Source organism: Perca flavescens, chromosome 15 (genome assembly GCF_004354835.1).
Source record: "Perca flavescens isolate YP-PL-M2 chromosome 15, PFLA_1.0, whole genome shotgun sequence".
In the NCBI taxonomy this organism is placed as follows: domain Eukaryota; kingdom Metazoa; phylum Chordata; class Actinopteri; order Perciformes; family Percidae; genus Perca; species Perca flavescens.
The window spans coordinates 20280176-20300155 of NC_041345.1; the positions used below are offsets into that span (position 1 = coordinate 20280176).

Here is a 19980-nt window from a genome sequence, read left to right on the forward strand (position 1 = left end):
CTTTATGGTCACCAGTATGCCTGGTTGAGCCTTAAAAGCTTTTAAAGTAGGTGTACCAAGTTACTTTTCAAATCACAATTAAATCAGTGCCCTTTACAGATTTGCACTTGAGATTCTTTCTCTGCAAAATAAGCTTTACTAAACTGTAGTTTTTCCAAAACACTTTTCCTACATGTCTTTCTCTACCTTGAGGGCAAAATTAGATGCCACCATGTTTTTCCAGATGTGTTAAGGACATAATTTCTTTTTTTGAAACGAGAGACAGAAAATGCAAAAAAAAAACATAAAATTGAACCAACATAGAAAATGTTTCTGGAAAGTTTATATTGCTTTACAAAGCATACCAAAGAGAATATATTTCTGCATTTTCACATGTGAAAATTTTAAGTTGCTGCAACTATAAGTAATATAATAATAATGAAAGATAAATAGGATTTAGACTTACAGTTTGTATTACAAAGTACTAGTTACACAGATACACATTTATCGATATACCTTATAAATTCCAACCCTACCAATTCCTCACCCACACCAAGACGTGGCAGCACATCACCCAACCCTTATCCACCTTCACTGGCTCCCAATTAAGTCCTGCATCAAAAATAGAATCCTCCTTCTCACCTACAAATCTCTCCATGCCTTGGCCCCCACTGTACCTCTCCTCCCTCCTCCATCCATACACAGGTTTCGTGGTCGGGTGTATGATACACCCCACCCCGAAACCTGCGGTCCTCAGATGCTGGCCTGCTCTCCATTCCCCACACCAGACTGTGTACCTTCGGAGACAGAGCCTTTAGTGTTGCAGCCCCATCCCTCTGGAACACCCTCCCTGCAGATATTTGAAATGCTACATCCCTGGACATTTTAAAAAAACTCCTGAAACACCACTTGTTCACCACAACTTACAACCTCCCTTAGTATAGCAACTGTAATTCTGTAAAGTGTCCTTGGGTTTCACGAAAGGCGCTATATAAATAAGAGTTATTATTATTAGTAGTAGTAGTAGTAGTAGTAGTAGTAGTAGTAGCAGTAAAAATTGAAATAAAACTAAAAACAAAACAATTAACATCAATAGCAAAAAAACATTGGGTAAAATTCAAGTTAAAATAAATTACCAATAATTGAAATTATATGAAAACTAGTAAAACTCCACCAAAATTGGAATGAACATGGAAAATTATATGAAAATAAAAACTAGAGTACACACTGCCTGGTCCTAGACAGTCTATTTTGCTCATGTATTGCATGATTTATTTGAATAACTGATTCTTCTTATGCACAGCAGCAGCCCCCATCAGCATGCCTGGCCTGTATGACTACTGGCCAGACTGCAGAGCCAGCCAGTTCTCTGACAGCCAGAGACGTTCGTCCTCAGTCAGGGCCAGTTTTCACCCTCCACCCTGCGCTGAGGACAGGCCCAGTGAGTTGGAGTCCAGACTGGAGCTGCTGCAGTCCCAGTTAAATAGGTGACTTGGTTTTATTTGTACACAGTAAAACAAGGGGGCATCCGGATTTGAACCGGGGGACCTCTTGATCTGCAGTCAAATGCTCTACCACTGAGCTATACCCCCCCCTCCTGGTGGCCTGCTTTGGCCTTCTAAATCAGATTGTTTACTTCCATGTCACATTTCTAAAAGCTCCTCCTTTCCTCTCCTGTTTTGTTTGCACATAAGTTCCCAACTGGTTGTGTGCATGGTGCAAGGCCCTGACACACCAGGCAGGCAAAGAACTAGTGGTGACAAAGGCCGACTGTCGCCACACGTCACCATTGTCTTGGCCAAAAACTTACTGTGGGTTGCACATGGGTCGGACCCACATGTATTAGAGAAAGCAAGGAGAGAGAGGTGGAGGGAAAGACAAATAAAGATAAGGTAAAGATAAAGAAACATTCTCTGTAAAGTCAGCTTTGTATGTGCTTCCTTTTACCTGCCTGTCCTTATATATGCTATGCTGTGTCATGCTGTCGAAAGAGCAAGAGAGAAACCTAGTGGACATTTTTGAAAAAGCAAATGAAATGACTGTAAAGGTCTATAAAAAGATTATGACGGGTTCCATCCACCACATACTACGAGGGAGCATTAGGGCCACATCAAGGGGCAAAAAAATAAGGACGAAGATTTTTTATTTATTTTGCATTTCGAGAATAAAGTCAACATGTCAAGAATAAAGTCGACATGAGAAAAAACTTGATATTTGAAGAAACAAGTCGGACTTTTGAGAATAGCCTAAACCAAACTACTAGTTTTACCTATAGTCTTCTACAAAATGCCTTGTGAAGGCCTATATGAACTTGTGAAATTATACTTCAGAATCGGTTTTAATAACAAGGAAATTATTTACAAACACAGTATGGTGATAAGTATTAGGACTTTGAAGCGATTGTGCCAAAAATTGCGTCTGTTCAGAAGGAGAAACCACACAAACTTGGAAGATGTGGCCGCATTCCTGTAAACTGAAATAGCTTGTAATGGACAGATGCAAGGGTATCGATGGTTACACCTACGCGCAATACAGAGAGGATATGTTGTATCACAAGACACAATAAGACAATTGATCAAATTGTTTGATCCTGAGGAGTGGCCGTGGGGCTCAGGCGAGCGCTGCACTCCAAGGATGTAACCCATAGCCTATCTATGCTGTTGCCAACATGGCAGCTGGCATGGCGGACAGTCACTCTAATGCGATTAAGTGATAAAGGAGTTGAATTTATTCTCGTCATTTCAACTTTAATCTTGACATTTCGACTTTATTAATAGAAATGGTATTTCGACTTAATTCTCGACATTTCGACTTTATTCTCCAAATGCAAAATTATTTTTTTTTTAAACTTCCTCCTTAATTTTTTTCCCCTTGATGTGGCCCTAATGCTCCAAAACAACAACATCAGTAGAACTTTGTGTGTTCTTGTGTTTCTTTCTTTATCCTGCCAAGGCTGGAGACCCGTATGACAGCAGACATCAATGTGATCCTGCAGCTTCTCCAGAGACAGATGGCCCTGGTGCCTCCGGCCTACAGCGCTGTGTCCCCCAGCCCTCACCCACCTCACCCCACCACCCTGTACAGCACAGGAGCACCCACAATCCACACTGTACCTCCAATCCAGCCAGTACTTATTGACAGCTCTGCCTCACTCCTAAAGGTGTTGTGTTCAGTTTAAAAATTTACAGTTATCCCAGGTTTGCTTCTGGTCATCCATTTTCTGGATCCATATGGGACTAATTCTAATGACATCAAGTAATTTTAACATTTTGCACATTTTGCTGTCAATTCTTTAATTTGTAAATTAAAGAAATAGTTTGGGAACATTTGCTTGTTCTGGCTCTGTCCAAAGGTAACACAATACATCTATCAGCCCCTCTAACGCTCACTAATTAACACGGTATATCATGTGTTTAATCCATACACAATTTGGGGTCATGTGCCATACTTTTTCTTAACCAGTAACATCATGTAGTGTCTGCTGGTTGCGTGTCAATTAATGAGAGTTTAGAGGGTGCTGCTGGGTGGATTTTGTTACCTTTGGACAAAGTAAGGCTAGCTGTTTTAATGCTAGTCTTAATGCTAAGATAAGTTTACCGGCTGCTTGCTCTAACTACATATTTATTGTGCATTACATTAGAGTGGTATCAATCTTATCATCTAATTCTCTCTGAGCGTATTGTTGTTTGAACAGGAGGAGGGGTCACCACATCAAACTAGTCCTGTTCGAGTTGGGCTTAATACTTCTCTCTTTTTCCAGAGTCCAGACTCTGACTTCAACCACAAATCCAAGGACTCTCTGTCCAGCGGGATCCATCTCACTGTGGCCTCTGATGACACCATGTCCATGTCACCAGAGGCCGACCCACCACATCTGCACTCTGTGGACCTCACCCCTCCTAAATTGTCAGGGGCCCTAGAGCCACCCGGACTGCTATGTGCCAGCCAGCGTTTCCCCTCCCTTCCTGAGCACCTGGAGACCTCCACAGAGATGCAGGAGGTCCAGAGGCATTTCTCCGACCCTGTCTTGCCAGGCAGCTAAAACACCAGTCACCAACACCACCCAGAGGCCTGGTCCTTTGGACAGCACAGCCATATGTTCCCCACTCTGTTAGCTCCTTTTCCCTCCCTTTAAACCTCCTCTGTCCTGTTCAGATGCTGCTGTAGAGCGTGGGACGCCTTGTCTTCCACGTCACTGAGGGTTTAGAGTGCCTCCTGTTTTTTACAAACTACTTACTCTAGGGCGCCCCTACGGGCTGCTGTCATTTTTTGCTCCACAGCCTTTCGTACCTGAGGTCCTGTGCAATGAAGAGATTATTCTTGCCTAACAGGGTGGGGAAATTCTGAAACATGAGTTGACAATAAACACATACAAACATATACATATGTCATGCAGTCGCTGGACCTGAAAGCTACACAAACTGCATCCTAGACCAAGGCAATAAGGGGAAATGTCAAAGACTACTAATATGTTTCACATGAGAAGAATTATCTGCATTCACTTTGTATAAGAATTGCACAAACTCAAGCTTAGAAAAATGTAATAATTTATTTGGAATTGAATTTATTTTCCTAATATTAGAGATGTATCGATCATATTAAGAACGATACATCTAGTAAATGTAATAAACAATGAGTGTTTTAAGTTAGAGACTCACTTTTGTTGTTTTGGTGTATGTTGAAAAATTATAAAAGGCATGCCAGAGCTGTATGGCACACCATGAAGGATGATGGGTTCAAGTAACAGTGTAATTTTCATCTCATATTTCATGTCCTGACATTTAGACATGAATCAACAGAATTGTTAGGCGTGTCATTTGATCATGAGAAGGTAATGCAAACGTACACAACCAAGCAGAGCAGAAACACTTTATAGTTTCTTGTACATTTACACGTAGCTCTTACAGTTTTGTTTGGATCATGGCTGCTTTGCTTTCTGTGTCTGTATATCTGCTCTGTTCAACTCAAACATGTGTCAACTATTTTTCATGATCTGAAAGTGCTAACATTACAGGACTTGTTTACCCCATTCTCTAGACAGTGATACTTAAACAGGTAAAGGAAAAAACTGCAGAGTTGTTTTCCATCAACTGAGTGACAAGTGAAGTGGATGGTAACTGACTGTCAATCACATACAGATACAGAGATGCCGTCTGAAGGCACCCTTTGACTTTTTAAGAATTTATAATTCTGTATATTTCTTAAAGCACAAATTCCTGTTATTTATCTTTTTTTTTTAGATTAAAGACACACCACAGAGTTACACTGGGAGTCCGAAAAGCTTTTTTATTTTCCAGATTACTCAACAAAGCACTGGCATACAAGCTGCACCACCAAATATACAGTGCAGAAGGAACATTCATCACCATGTGGCAGTAGCCATAAACTAAAGTGTACAGAGAATGTATTTAATGATGGATATGCAAAGTTTTGAATGACTTATATGCAGTGATGGAAAGTAACTTTTGAAATTTTGATGTATTTAATGCTAATTTATGCTACTTTATACTACTTAGACGGAAATATTGTACTTCTTACAAGAATATATTTATTTTACAGTTGCTGGTTACTTTGTAGATTAAGATTTAAAAAATATATACTGGGCACCTAAAATAAGATGCATAGTTAAATAAATTAAATGAACTAACAGTAGATATACAGTGCCGCTAGGAAGTTTGTGAAACCTTTAAAATATTTCTATATTTCTCCATAAACATGACCTGAAATGCTATCAGATCTTCATTTAAGTCCTAAAACTAGATAAAGAGGACCCACTTAAACAAATAAATTATACATTTACCAGGATTACCCAACATTAAATGTCTTTGTTGGGAAAAGTATGTGAAAGTGTGTTATCACTTCATTTAAAAGGGTGATTGGAATCAGGTGTTTTGATCAATGGGATGACAATCAAGTGTGAGTTTAGCGTTCCCTGCCCTATTAAGGAATAGAAACCTGGGTCTTACTGTAAGCATCTCTGGTCTTCGCCACACTGGTTTGTGGAAGTGTGCATACCACAATCAAAGGAGATTTCTGCAGAACTCAGACAAATAGTCTCCCCAGGGGTGGTCCTCCAACAAAAATCCCTCCAAGAGCAAGGTGTGCAATACTCCGGGAAGTCACAAAGCCCCTCGGGGTAACCTCTAAGGATCTACAGGCCTCTCTTGCATTGGCTACTGTTGTTGTTCACAATGTCCACTCTCAGACAAACACTGAACAATAATGGTGTATGGCAGGATACCAAGAAGAACATTGTCGCCCATCTACAGTTTACTAAAGGCCACGTGGATGAAAAAGGCTTTTGGAAGAATGTTCTGTGGACGAAAATAAAACCTATTTGGTTTCATGAGAAGTGTTGTTTAGGGCTGTCTCGGGGCCGGGGGCTTGCAATCTTTGAATCCTGGATTGTGCGAGAAAATTCTACAGGACAGTGTCAGGGTATCCGTTTGTAAACTGAAGCTCGACAAAAGGGGAGTCATGCAGCAAGGCAATGACACTAAACACACAAGTCAGAATTGAAACAGTTTGTGAGGAAGAATGGGCCAAAATTCCTCCAAGCCGATATGTGGGACTGATCAAGTTATTGGTGCTCAAGAGCGTTACACCAGGTACTGAAAGCACCTGAAAGGTTCACAGTCCTAGATCTTAAGCAGAAATACAGAAAAGGGTTCACAAACTCTATGGCAGCACTGTAACTTAAAATTACCTCAACATTAAAGTTACACAAGTAATTTAACACTTATCTGATAAGCCCAAAGTTGTTCCACTCCCGGGAACGCTCTGTCTTTGATAAAAATTAATAAGTCTCATTCACATATTAGCTTGACACTGGTGATGCTGTTATAGACAGAAGAGAAGAGGGATCAAACCTTGTAATTGGCAATGGTGGATAACTACATACACATTTTAAGTATTTGTGCTTTGCTTGAGTGATTTCTTTTTTTTTCTGTTTTTTTTCTGATACTTTATAATTCTCCACCTGTGAAAATATTGGTACCTTTTAGTCCACTAAATTTGACAGCTATATGAATGTTACTTTTCAGATTAAGATTTTACATTAAAAGGAAATATGATAATTTCATGGAATACGATGCACCGTTAAAGATTAAACCAGCAGTTCCCAACCATTATGTCGGAGTCGTTTGCAGTTCCACCAAAGAGAGATTTCCCCTCAAATTACTGTATGAGGCCTTAAGAGGTATTTTTATAAGAAATGATTACATAAAAACAAATCTTATTTCCTCTCCCATTAATCATCTCATGACTACAGATTTATTTTATGACCCTTTGAAGGGGGCCTGACTGGACATGTAAACAAAGTAATGCTAAGTGTATGTGAAGAAATGAAAACTAGCTTCATCTCAAGCAGTTACAACAGTAGAATGCTGCTTACGTATTGATGCATGAGTATTTATAATCTCATAACGTAATAGGACAGTCCCAAGGGCCAAATTTCAAGAATGAGTTATTTCTTTTTTGATAATTTGAGTACATTTAGTTGTAATTCTTCTGTAACCTTTACTTAAGATTTGAAATGGAGGACTTTATTTTTTTTAACATGGTTGTGCTAGTATTTTTACATATGTAAAGGATCTGAATACTTTTTCCACCACTGGAAATTAGGTAATGATTTCAAAGTAATTACCCTGTATTAGCAGCCATTCAGGATTAAAGGGGGGGAAGGGAGGGGGAATATTTCAGTGGTATAGCATTTGACTGCAGATATCACCAGTTTAAATCAGAGTGCCCCTTCTTTATACACGCTCTTTGACCAGAGGCCGTGCAAAGGGTACTGATAATTCCTGACTGGCATAATCTATGTAAATCAACTTCACAAAAGAAAGTTCTACATCAACAAGTTTGTTCCTAGGACATAAAGGAATACAATTTATTAGAGCAAATTCAATAATAAACTTTATGAAAAAGCTACAACATGAACACTTGTCTTACCAACATCTTGAGTTGATATATTTATGTCTGTACAGTTTTTGCCTTGTAATTGCATGCTACAAGGTCATGACCCTTTAATTATTGAAAACAACAAAAAAAGAGAAGAGAAAGTTCTTTCACGCTCCTCCCAATCACAACTCTAAACACAAAAGAAAATGCAGCTTTCAAAGCTCAATCTTCTACAAATAGAAGAGAATACGCAGGGAGTTAAAAAGGCTTAACGACATTGCTCTGGTAGGTTCTGAGTGTTGCTGTACATGGCTGCCTCACAGCATCACCGGCCAAACAATATGATGACACCACTGAGGTGACAATACGAATCCCTCTCAGGTTATTCTACAATTTATAAAAGTTGCACAGGTCTGAGCTTCGATCATTTGGAGGGAGGATACTGGACATACACCCATTTTAAAAAATATACAGGGGTAAACAAGACCATAATACACTGATCTTTGAATCACCAGTAATATGGTAGGAGTCCACAAGAAGGCTATGACATATTGCATCAGAGAGGTCATCTTCTGCCACCCACAGTAGTTTGTATCAACCTTTACAACTCAAACCGATGAAACGCACATCTAAACCCTTCATGATAATCTCACAGCTGGCTGAAATCCCACCAAAAAGTATCAAAATCTGATTTTCATAGACAACTGCTCAAAGCTTCTGAACACTACCTTGTCAGCAAAATAAATAAGAGCTTAAACATGTTTTAATAGAAGAACAATAGGAGAATGTGTAAACCAGGTTATTGTGGAGCAGGTGTGTGTGTGTGTGATACTCCAAACGTGTTCAGAAAGTTCACTCGTGACCACATCCTTGTCTTGAAAGCAGCAGGACGAGGACTAATAATTAAATCCAAATGTGAAACAAGAAGGAGCTTCTCTTCATCTAAGTGTCTTTGGCTTTAGACACGCAGGATCTCCAGGCAGTTGTTGTAGCAGATGGCGATCCAGTCCGGCTGCGTGGAGGCCCACTGCACGTTGTTGATCTCCCCTTCAGCAGTGTAGGCCAGGATGGGATCCTCAATGGCGCGTGGCATCTGCTGGATGTCCCAGATCAGAGCCTGGTGGTCGTCGGCTGAGGAGGTAAGACGCACAGAGCGGGCATTAAAAGAGATTTCAGACTGAAGGAGCAGGGAAATACAGCCAAATACAGATTAAGTTAAGCCTTATGGTCCCTTTTCGATGTTGGGCTGTTTCAGATGAAAGTTAGGGATCATGAAAGAAATGTGTTGAAATCTTGGTCGTTAATCAAAAACAGTGGTCTTAGATCGTACTGTGACCATTAGTGGCTGAATTGTGAGGCATTAAATGACACTGGCGAGAACATTTATCTAAAAAACTCATTTTCAAAAATTGCCATTTAAGGTTTCCGTACAACTGCGTCCACACACTTCTCTTCTGAGGTTTTTTGAGGAATAGAAATGCCAGTGCAATGACCAAACTTTAATGTGTTGTTCCATTTTCAAAACACGAGAGCAGATGAATGAGGAGAGTTTGACGTGTTTCTGCTAGCATCTGTTCCCATATCCCACAATCTATAGGTGCCTTTACCTGCAGTGCAGATGTGACATGACGAGTGAGGGGCCCAGGCGATGCCGTTGACACATGCACGATGGTTGTTCAGCCGAGCCACCGGAGTGCAAGGCACACGTACATCCAGGATGACCACCTATTACACAGACATATTAATGCTAGAGACTAGCAGGCACTTGATTCCCATCCAGTTATTTTTTAAATAGAATTCAAATATCTATGCACTAAACATTTATGTGAAACATTTGGAAACCCCTCCAAATGTCAGGCTTCTTTGTCTTACCAATGTTTCAGTTAATACAGAAACATGGCTACTGACCTCCATGCCATCCATGGCCATTGTGGCCAAGTAGTTGGGGTCCTGCTTGTTCCAGCAGAGGCGGAGCAGCGGATGGTGCTGGGGGTCTTCATAGATGATAGTGCTGTGCTCCAGGTGCCGGAGGTCAAACATGCGGACGGATCCATCGGCTCCCACAGAGGCAAACATATCTCTACCGCCTCCTGCACGACTGAACGCGATGTCATATACCTGCACAGGCACATAAAGACATTGATCTAAATGTTCTTATAGGCTGTGTACACATACTGTAGGTCCACACACACACACACACACACACACACACACACACACACACACACACACACACACACACACACACACACACACACACACACACACACACACACACACACACACACACACACACACACACACACACACACACACACACACACACACACACACACACACACACACACACACACACACACACACACCTCTTTGTCATGAGCAATCAGCTGGGTCTTCACATGCCCAGACACCAGGTTAACGCGCCCTAACACCTGACCAGTCTCCAACCCCCAGATAGTGCAGGTGGTGTCAATGCTGGATGTACCTGCAGAATGAACAAACATGTTAAACTGTACAAATAAAAGAGCAACAAAGTCCAGTTGATAGCCGCATTACTATTTATCATAGGAGTAGATTTCTTACCCAGCAGATTGGGATCAACCTCATTCCAGTCAAAGGATGTGAGGGGAGCACAGAAGTCTGAGTTCTTGTTGTTGTTCAACAAACATTCGAGACGCGTTTCTGTGTCGCTGACCTTTGTAATAAATGCAAAGGAATTTGGTAGTGAGCAGACTTCTTCATACAAGTACTATGTTCAAGTCAATGTGACAAGTTCACACCTGCCAGCTGGCCAAGCTAAAGCAGTGAACAAACTGATTTTACCCCCGTAGCACTGACTAGTTTGTGTTTATACTGCAGTTGAGAATGATTGATAATTGACAGAAACATATCTTCTTTTTCATCTCTTAAGGTGCAGTCATAGGATATTGTAGTTTACGGTGCAGACATGCAGTTAAAAGGTAATATTCTTTTTCATTGTTTTTATAATCCAAAGAAGAAACATCTAAAAAAAAAAAAAAAAAAAAAAGGTAAATAGAGCATTTGTTGGGAACTATTTCCAGCTGTGGATTAATACATATTTGGTGCTCTTGTGAGAAGCAGGATGTTGTATGTGGGATTGACTCAAAATAAGCGCTAGCCCTGTGTTCATGTAATGAAGGAGCATGTCACTCAGTGCAACAGTGTGGCTAACGGATGCTAGTATTTGGTATTATAGTATTTGGACAGCGATGGAGCTATATTTCATGTATATTTTGGATTTGTGGGTTTAGGCTCAGTTTGATATATTATACTTTCACTCTTTACATTTGCATTCTCTAACGTTGTGCTTTAACTGCTGCACAACGATTTCCCTAGGATGCATATCTTATCTTCTATATAGCACAGAGGGAAAATATATACCAGGCTTTGGCAGCACAATCAATACCTGTTAGTAGGGTCAATGTATTGTTTGTTTTGATGAACATAAAAACAATAGATATTTCACCAGGCTTATCTGTAAGATCAAACATTATACCCTCCAAATGCGCAGGTAGTCCCCACTGGTGGCAAGCAGGTCCGGGTACACCCCTTTAGTGTCTGGGATCCACATGATCTTGGTGGTGGGGTAAGGGTGGTCAAATGTGTTCCTGCAGACAAACTCTGAGCTCTCCTCTTCCAGACCCACGAGCTGAACCTGAGTGGGAGCAAAGACACATTTCCTGGTACTTCAAGACAGGTAAATTACTGTTAACAGGGAAACGAGGGTTAGAAATAGCATTAACCTTAGCTATATGTGGGGTTACTGGGGGTTATTACTAGTAACGTAGCAGACACAACGACAGGCTTATACACATGAACTCTTTGTATTTGTTGTTGTTGTTGCTGGGGAATAACAACAAAACATACATTGTGGTTTTAAACCTAGGTGCTGCGCAGGACAACTAGCATTAGCTAGCTCGCTAACGTTATGCTGATGAATGGCCATGACCACACTACGTACCTTGTTGTTGTATTCCTCCACAAAGCTCCCAAGAGCTAGCCTAAAGCGTTTGTCTGGACGGACGCTCCAGTTCATCGCATACACCGTCCATGGTGCCTCGTATTTGTAGATTTCTTTTCTTTTGCCGTGAAGCGACATCCTCTCGAACTGCAGCTGTTGCCCGAGCAGCTAACACGCTAGCGTCAGCTAACTGCAAAATAAGTAGTCGTGCAAGTCAACTATAACCCGCTACTTTAACCTGCTATGACAAATCTCAGCAGGTGTGGTACTAATTACCATTTGAATAAATAAATCTTGTTTTGGAGCAAGACTTCTCACCACTTTACTTAACAAAGAGTAGCATTTCCCGTTACGATCCTAAGTGCTGTCACGTTCAACAAAACACATGCGTTTGCTGGTTTTCAAAATAAAAGCGATTATTAAAATAATCTTTTCTAATGGAAAGTATCGTCTTTTCAATATTTTCATTTAGAGCCTAACAAATAGAGAAGTTGATAGAAATAACTCTCTTTGTGAAATCTCACACTCATGAAGCCATATTTTTCTATTTTTACCAAGTCCCACCCTGTTTTGTGATGAACTCCAGACTTTCTATAGCCTAATGCTGTCTGTAAAAACTCTAAAAACAAGGAGACTAAAGAGTCTTACGAAACATTGTGGACAAGATTGTCAGATGATTTTATCCATGTGTATATGTTTCTAATTTTGTGAATTGATTCATTTGTTTTATAATTTAAAACGTTTTTATTTCTGCATTTCCATGACTTTATTTGTGTATTGTAGGCTGTAATAAATGCATTCCATGATAAATTCAAAAGAAAAACAAATCACTCTAGTATACTCTAATATACTACTACATTGTGGATACTAGTCCTTGTTCTTGTTGCCTGCTTTAAAAAGAAGTGTGAAACTAACAAGGACACCATAATTTCATTTTCAGTGAGGATAAAATGTGAATACAATGACAACACCACACGCACTTCACATTACATTTCTAGATAGGTTTCGGCATAACATATTCCCGTTCTCATAGTGCCAACCACATTACTAAGTTATAGTTTTACTGTAAAAGAATGTTGTATTTTGTTTTATTTTTGGTCTTTTGAACCGGAAGTATGACTATGCTATTGTGTCAAACTTGACCATTAGTTGTAGTTACTCACTGTGGCCACTAGAGGGCAGACATAGTCATGATAATAAACCACAGCCGTATATTATAGACACGCATCTTGATTGAACAACACAACTGTTCTTGAAAATTAGAATTTACTTTCTACTCTATTTATTTTAGTTAACAGTGACTAGCATTTGCATTTTAACTGTAAAAAATAGAATATATAATGAAAGTAGGTGGATGTTTTAGCTAGTGTGTGACTCCAGAATGTAAGAAAAAGATTCAACACATGGTTTGTACTTTCCTGTACTATAAACTTACAATATAGTATAATAGTATACAAACTGTAACAAACACTGCTCTAAATAGACCGAGTTGTAGTTACGTAATGTGACCACTGGATGGCGCGGAAATAATACACTCATGCTAACATTTAACGCCACTAACGTCAAGGCAGCCATAACAACAACAATATACAAAGATTTCCGATAGAATCCTTTCAAAATAAAACTTTCGAATTATTCACGTGTGTTGAGTTGGAGGGGGGCATTGACACATCATGTCGCGATACTTTTTACTTTGAAAGATCGGTCTTGTGTGTACTCACTGCTTCAGGTGTAACATCATTACAAGGACAGTTAAGGCTACTTGAGCTCAACTAGCGTTACGTTTATTGTCACAGTAGTTATCCAGGTAAGATCCTTACTTACTTAGCTAGCTACGTTGTTACGTTTTAATAAGACTCATTTTCTGAGTTGTGGTAAAGGGAAAAACCACGCTGCTTTCCTTTTTAGGATTAGCTAGGTTGGTAACTAGCAACTAGGTGCCATGCTAGCTAGTTAGCCATTAGCATGCTAATGCCAGATTTGTTAACCGCTAGCTAATGTTAAAGTGAGTGCTGGGGGATGGGTCGGCCGCTGTTTTATGATTACAGTCTGTGGTTTAATCCTACACATGTGTCATTTGATAAGAACACCGTGTTAGTTTTGACTCGACTCCCACTATAGAAAGTCAGATATATCCCTTTATTTTAGCCTGTTAGCAAGCGTGCCGCAAACGTTGGCTCTTTGGCTAAAGTTAGTTGGGCTAGCGGCTGCTCTCCGGTTGAATTTTTAACCCCCCATCTATTACAGCTCCTTAAGTTTAACCGAGCTTAGCCTTTACGTTTCCCGAGCAGTGCCACAGTGTGTCATTGAAAATGTCTTATCTTTTTATATTGTAGCTTTATTCTTTTTATTCGCAATCAATGGCAAAGTGGCAGCTCAGATACCAAACCAATTCTTCCTTCTCTTCCTTAGTCATTGTTTTCAAGTCCGTCTCGGCCCGTAGGGATATTTTCCTTCTCTTTGGGGATTGTCACATGAATAGCAATTGTGTGACCAGGGACTGACTTGGTTACTATCATGTGGACCAATTTATCATGGGCTCTAGTCACAGTTGTTGTAGTGTTTCCAACGCTCTCTTTCTAGACTGTTGAATATTTACATGGCCCAGTGTGCAACATTTGTTATAAGTGAATTAAACTTGGTGCGACTTTGGTTGCTTAAAGTGATTCATTGTAGCAGGTTGACGCTATAACGTTCAGGCAACCATCAGGCCTCATTTTAAGACCGCTAATACACAAGCACCTTGCAACTTGGAGTAGTTTTTAGATTTCTGAACTGATTTGACTTTTCACTTCTTGTTTTTGGAAAGGTAAGATTTTTCCTTTCTTTTGTTTAGTATTTGTATCATTCATGTTAAACTTCTGCTGCATCTGACTTTCTCTGTCACTTCTTACACCACCCTTATTTACACACTTTCCTGTCTGTTACACTCTGCTTTTCCACATTTGTCGCAGGTCCCACCATGCAACGTGCGTATCTCCTACTGATACCCGCGCTGCTGCTCCTCCTGGCCCTTCCCGTCTCCAGGGGACGCTACAATGATGACTTTGATGATGGCGAGGACCTAGCAGACTTTGATGACAATGACTTTGCTGAGTTTGAGGACATGAACGACGATCCAGCAGCGGAGGCAGAAACTGCCCCTCCTCCTCGCGCCTCACCGTCCTCGCAGCCTGAAGAGGATGAAGATGAGGATGAAGCCACTGTGGAGCTGGAAGATGGCCTGGATGGTTTTGAGGATTCAGAGACACAGGTACATAGCCTTGTCTTACTCTTTACAGCCTAATTTTTGAGCACAGTTTCCATATTAACTCACTTTTGATCATGTATGGCATTATATAAATTTACGTATTAATTTAATTTATGAATTCCCTAGGATCAAGACATGTACAGCAAATATGACCAGGAGGAGTTTGAAGGGATTGGGGACATGGAAAAGACAGGCCACTCCATGAAGGACCCCCTCATAATCCACACTGTAAGCCAGGCTTATTGCTTAAAATCTTCTCACACTCGTCTGTCTTCAACTGATTGTGATCTTGAGGCTCTGAATGTGCACACGTTTTTGCTGGCTGCAAAAGATATTTTACTGTAAATTTGCATAAATGTTTAGCACATGATACCTTATAAGGCTTAATTAATGGTGTGTGTTGACATAATAAAAGTTCAGGTAATTTACATAAACTGTTGTCATGCAACATGGCATCTATGGCAGCATTGAAATTGTAACCTTTGGCGACCGATTGCCTTTAGCCTAATTCCCATTGATTCTTCAGTTACGTTGATACTGGTTAGAGCTATGCCGATAAATTGGTATATATTAGTTTATTGCTTATACGTCGTTATCAGTGTATTTGTTGGCAGACAAGTAACAAGAAATTGCAGTACAGAAATGCTAATCTAGATGTGAAGTAATTTAGAATTACATAATTTGCCCACCACAAAGTTTTCAACTGTAAAATGTCCCACTCAGTATGTATCTGTCACAATTCTTTTTTTCCTTTTAAACCTCCCAACAATCAAAATCAGTGTTTGCCTCAAAAATCTAGTGTCGGTTGAGCTTTAATACAGACTACCGCTTGCCGTTTCTCCGCAGGTACCTGCACATCTGCAGAACAGCTGGGAGAGTTACTACATGGAGATCCTGATGGTCACCGGCCTGTTGGCCTACATCATGAACTACATCATTGGCAAGAACAAAAACAGTCGCCTTGCTCAGGCCTGGTTCAACTCACACAGGGAGCTTCTTGAGAGCAACTTTGCACTAGTGGGTGAGTTCCTCCACCTCCCGAGTTGTCTCAAGTATACAACAGCAGTGTCTGAAAGCAATGGGTGACATGGTGACAGTCGGTACGAAGCAGAGCTTGTGTTAATTGTCAATAATTTGTATGTGTAGGTGATGACGGCACCAGTAAAGAAGCAGTGAGCACTGGGAAGCTGAATCAGGAAAATGAACACATCTACAACCTGTGGTGCTCTGGACGTTTGTGCTGTGAAGGCATGCTGATCCAACTCAAGGTATGCATGTGTTATTTACTGTACAGGGGTGTGTTGGTGTTAAATATACAGTCCTATAATGTTCCTTGTTGTCTATTCCAGTTTGTAAAGAGGCAGGACCTGCTCAATGTTCTGGCCAGGATGATGAGGCCTGCCTGTGATCAAGTGGTATGTATTAGTCAAATAGCATTTCAAATAAGTCTGTGTGGAGTATATGAAGAGGAACGCAAAATATAGAGGCACCGGTCTGTGCATCTAAACCTGTCTGTCTGTTTGTAGCAAATCAAAGTGACTCTTAATGAAGAGGACATGGACACTTTTGTGTTTGCTCTTGGCACCAAGAAGGTGATGGCCAGGCATCAGAAGGAGATGCAGGACTTGGTAAATATCCTCCACAACTTAAGCTGTGTATTTTTTTTATACAGTACTATTATATAATGTTTGAAGACTGCAACTGAAATTTTGGTTTCTTACAAACCCATACTTCACAAACGGATTGGTTGATTTGTAGTCCCCACTCATATACATTAGTACTTAAAAAATGGTCTTGACTTTTGTTCTTTTTCTGTAGAGTGAGTTCTGCGGTGACAAGCCTAAGTCTGGGGCCAAGTATGGGCTCCCAGACTCCCTGGCTATTCTAAGTGAGATGGGCGAGGTCACAGATGGGATGATGGACAGCAAGGTAATGTCTCTTCACACTTGTCTCATAATAATATTACTAGAAAAAAAAAATCACTGCAGAGTTTCAGAATACAACAGGGTTATAGCAGGCAACATCTTCCTCTCTTAATATACAGCTCTCTAATGTGTCTGGATCTGTTTTGGGTATTTTTAGATGGTTCATTATATCACCAACCATGCTGAGAAGATCGAGTCCATCCATTTCTCGGACCAATTTTCTGGTCCAAAAGTTATGCAAGAGTAAATATTTATTTTAACTATTTGTATTTTTCATCTCTTACGTGGGAGTTATTTAGCATTTTAATATTTTTTACGTGGCACTAAAAGCTCCTGTGTTGTTTTTCAGGGAGGGTCAGCCCTTAAAGCTGCCTGACACCAAGAAGACGCTGTTGTTTACATTTATTGGTGAGCATTTTGTCTCTCCTGTCTTCACTATACCTCATGACCACATGAGTAGATTTACCAATGCTTAATGTGCACTTTGTGTGTGATTGTAGTGCCTGGCATGGGCAACACCTCTCCCAAAGACATGGATGCTCTACTCCCTCTCATGAACATGGTGATCTACAGCATCGATAAAGTCAAGAAGCTCCGTCTCAACAGAGAGGTGAGCAGGATTCAAGTGCTCCGGTGCCTCATAGTGCATTCCAGGTCATTTTCAGTATTTTGTGCTTTTTTACGTTCAACTTTAAAGTACAGCTACAAATCCCCTTTTCATCCTCCCTGTATATTTAGGGCAAACTGAAAGCTGACAGAAACCGGGCCCGTGTGGAGGAGAACTTCCTGAAGCAGACTCACGCTCAGCGCCAGGAGGCAGCCCAGACACGTCGGGAGGAGAAGAAGAGAGCCGAGAAGGAGAGGATCATGAATGAGGAGGACCCTGAGAGACAACGCCGTCTGGAGGTCGGAAATCGGAAAGACAATTAAACAAATAGCTTGGCATTTTGGGAAAACTGCTTATTCGTTTTCTCGCTGCGAGTCAGATGAGAAGATTGATATCTTTCTCTGTATCTTACGTTTCTAAATGCAGCACTAGAAGCATTTCAGCATATTTGCTTAAGTTGATGTACTTGAAATTGTTGTTGAATACACCTAGTCTAAGTCAATTTGAAAGAAGCATCAGCTAAATTAATGTAATGTAAATAACACTCATGTCTTTGTGATAAATATGTAGCTAGAGCCAGCAGCCAGTTAGCGTAGCATAAAGACTGGAAACTGGGGGGGAAAGGGTTAGAGTGGCTCTGTCCAAAAGTAACAAAATTGGCCTACCAGAACATCCCTAAAGGTTTGTTTTTGTATAAAAACAGTTTTGGCCATTTTACAGACGTTTATGTGCCATGTCGTTTTTATGATCTGTAAGTTGTTAATTGAGCTTTGGAGTTGCTGGTAGGTTGCATTTTTGTTACCTTTTGGATAGAGTCAGCGTAGCCATTGTCCCTGGTTTGTAGTCTTTATGCTAAGCTAACCAGCTGTTGGTGACATGAGAGTCGTGTCATTCTTCCCCTCTAACTCTCAGCATGGAAGCAAATCATCATAGTCCCCAAAATGTTGAACAATGGTATTAAAGAAAAGCACACAAATAAGTCATTTTTATGTCTCAAATATAATTTTTTCTTTCGTTCTTTTTTTAGGAAGCATCCCAGCGACGTGAGCAGAAGAAGATTGAGAAGAAGCAGATGAAGATGAAGCAGATCAAAGTGAAAGCCATGTGAAAGACCACCACAGGGATACAAGCACACATGAAAGCATTGCTCAGCTTCTCTAACCACAGTCCACAGCTCTGGCTCACAGTCGCTCTAAATAGACATCCTGTGCCTCTGGATGTGTCAAGCTCTGCTGTCTCCATTTGGTGTAGCTGAACCCAAATGACTTGAGAGTGAACTGTCCATGTCAAGTGAGAGGGACTCTTTCACCATCATATCACCACAATTCACGTCAGGGTCTTTTGTTTTTGTTTTTTTACTGTCCAACTATTTTCTTAAATTTAATCAGAGCTCTGTTTGAATGCTGGGTAGATCTGTGAGCTTGTTTAAACTTCATCTGCTGGGAAGGAACACACTATTTGGTGGTATTGAGCCACATTTTAAAAGGAATGGAAGAATTGCTGTGGTTTCATTGGAAATGTATTAGCATTAATATAATCTTAAATGATACTATCGAGGAAATTTTATTTATATCTGCTATGAGGTTGGTTTTTTGCAGGCTGTTTCTAATGAATATCTGAGCAAACAATAAAATGCACTGGAGTCTGTTGGAAAACTGTTTGTTGTTCATGGTAAATTGCAAGTATTTGATTTAATCTACCAAATAATTGATGAAGACCATTGTGTATGCCATAGAAACTGATACACAGACCTCTTGGTAGCAGCAGTTAAAAGAGTCAGGGTCTTTAACATGGACCAGAATAGGTGAGCTTTAAAACTAAATTTAACTTTGAGATTGTGTCAGCAGTCTCTGAACTAGATTTGGTTACACCAGTGTGGTTGACAAGCTAAAAGGATATGTGTCCAGAAACAAGTCTGGGTATGATACAACTTATGATTCCCCTGGGTAATAGGAAAACACAATAATCTTTGGGGGGGGGGTTATTTATACAATCTCAAAATGTAATGTAATTATTTAACACAAAAGCAGGACTATAGTGTCCCACAAGATCATAGACGTTTAAGCAACACCCTTAACATTAATTTGCATTGCAGTTTTAGTTTAAGGAACTGAAGAGGATTAAGTTTAAATTGCACGGCATGATAGTGCATTTAAATAAACCTGGATATTGCAAAAACAGTTTGACCTGTATGTGGATTACAAATCAAGAACTGTTTTTATTTGTTATGTTGTAGTTATTGCATTATCTTACCCTAATTTTTCATATCTATGTGTCTCTATACTTCATTTCTGTCAACGTTCCTGTGTTCACTCAGGTTTTGTGTTACCTGTTTATT

The 19980-nt window shown here is 40.2% G+C and overlaps 3 protein-coding genes and 1 non-coding gene across 6 annotated transcripts in view; 2 read left to right on the top strand and 2 right to left on the bottom strand.

Moving 5' to 3' along the window:
• kcnh6a (potassium voltage-gated channel, subfamily H (eag-related), member 6a) overlaps positions 1-5220 on the top strand; it is a 30442-nt gene extending 25222 nt beyond the window's left edge. The window contains exons 14-16 of the mRNA XM_028599459.1: positions 1286-1466; positions 2932-3139; positions 3740-5220. Of these exons, the coding sequence (XP_028455260.1) occupies positions 1286-1466; positions 2932-3139; positions 3740-4021 (671 nt within the window). The 3' untranslated portion in view covers positions 4022-5220. The remainder of the gene's footprint in view (positions 1-1285; positions 1467-2931; positions 3140-3739) is intronic.
• On the bottom strand, positions 1499-1571 carry trnac-gca (transfer RNA cysteine (anticodon GCA)). Its single transcript has one exon. It is a non-coding gene; the product is annotated as a tRNA-Cys (tRNA).
• Positions 5221-8836: 3616 nt separating the features above from the next.
• On the bottom strand, positions 8837-11470 carry dcaf7 (ddb1 and cul4 associated factor 7). Its single transcript, XM_028600434.1, has 6 exons — positions 11396-11470; positions 10462-10573; positions 10245-10363; positions 9787-9996; positions 9486-9603; positions 8837-9009 (listed from the first exon to the last, which is right to left on the bottom strand). Exons 1-6 carry the CDS (start codon positions 11468-11470, stop codon positions 8837-8839), a joined length of 807 nt encoding a protein of 268 aa, XP_028456235.1.
• On the top strand, positions 11457-19300 carry ccdc47 (coiled-coil domain containing 47). 3 transcript variants are annotated; one of them, XM_028599551.1, is made up of 13 exons: positions 11457-11596; positions 14815-15113; positions 15237-15338; positions 15957-16131; positions 16257-16378; positions 16460-16525; positions 16637-16738; positions 16929-17039; positions 17193-17278; positions 17385-17443; positions 17536-17645; positions 17774-17941; positions 18670-19300. In XM_028599551.1, exons 1-13 carry the CDS (start codon positions 11500-11502, stop codon positions 18748-18750), a joined length of 1578 nt encoding a protein of 525 aa, XP_028455352.1. In that variant the 5' UTR covers positions 11457-11499; the 3' UTR covers positions 18751-19300. The 3 variants fall into 3 exon arrangements, with proteins under 3 accessions (XP_028455352.1, XP_028455353.1, XP_028455354.1); XM_028599552.1 differs by lacking the exon at positions 11457-11596 and adding an exon at positions 13540-13667 and having other exon boundaries at positions 18670-18756; XM_028599553.1 differs by lacking the exon at positions 11457-11596 and adding an exon at positions 13711-14669 and having other exon boundaries at positions 18670-18756.
• The last annotated feature ends 680 nt before the right edge of the window (positions 19301-19980 follow it).

Bases quoted from the DNA above. Each gene is read 5' to 3' on its own strand.
- dcaf7 (XM_028600434.1), bottom strand. From the start codon at position 11,470: ATGTGGATCCCAGACACTAAAGGGGTGTACCCGGACCTGCTTGCCACC. The intron at 9,604-9,786 runs GTCAGTAGCCAT...TCTGTGTAATAG, and splicing joins TGGCCATGGATGGCATGGAG to GTGGTCATCCTGGATGTACG. The intron at 9,010-9,485 runs GTAAAGGCACCT...TTACCTCCTCAG, and splicing joins ATGTCACATCTGCACTGCAG to CCGACGACCACCAGGCTCTG.
- ccdc47 (XM_028599551.1), top strand. From the start codon at position 11,500: ATGTGTTCCTGCAGACAAACTCTGAGCTCTCCTCTTCCAGACCCACGA. The intron at 15,339-15,956 runs GTAAGCCAGGCT...GTTTCTCCGCAG, and splicing joins ACCCCCTCATAATCCACACT to GTACCTGCACATCTGCAGAA. The intron at 16,739-16,928 runs GTAAATATCCTC...CTTTTTCTGTAG, and splicing joins AGAAGGAGATGCAGGACTTG to AGTGAGTTCTGCGGTGACAA.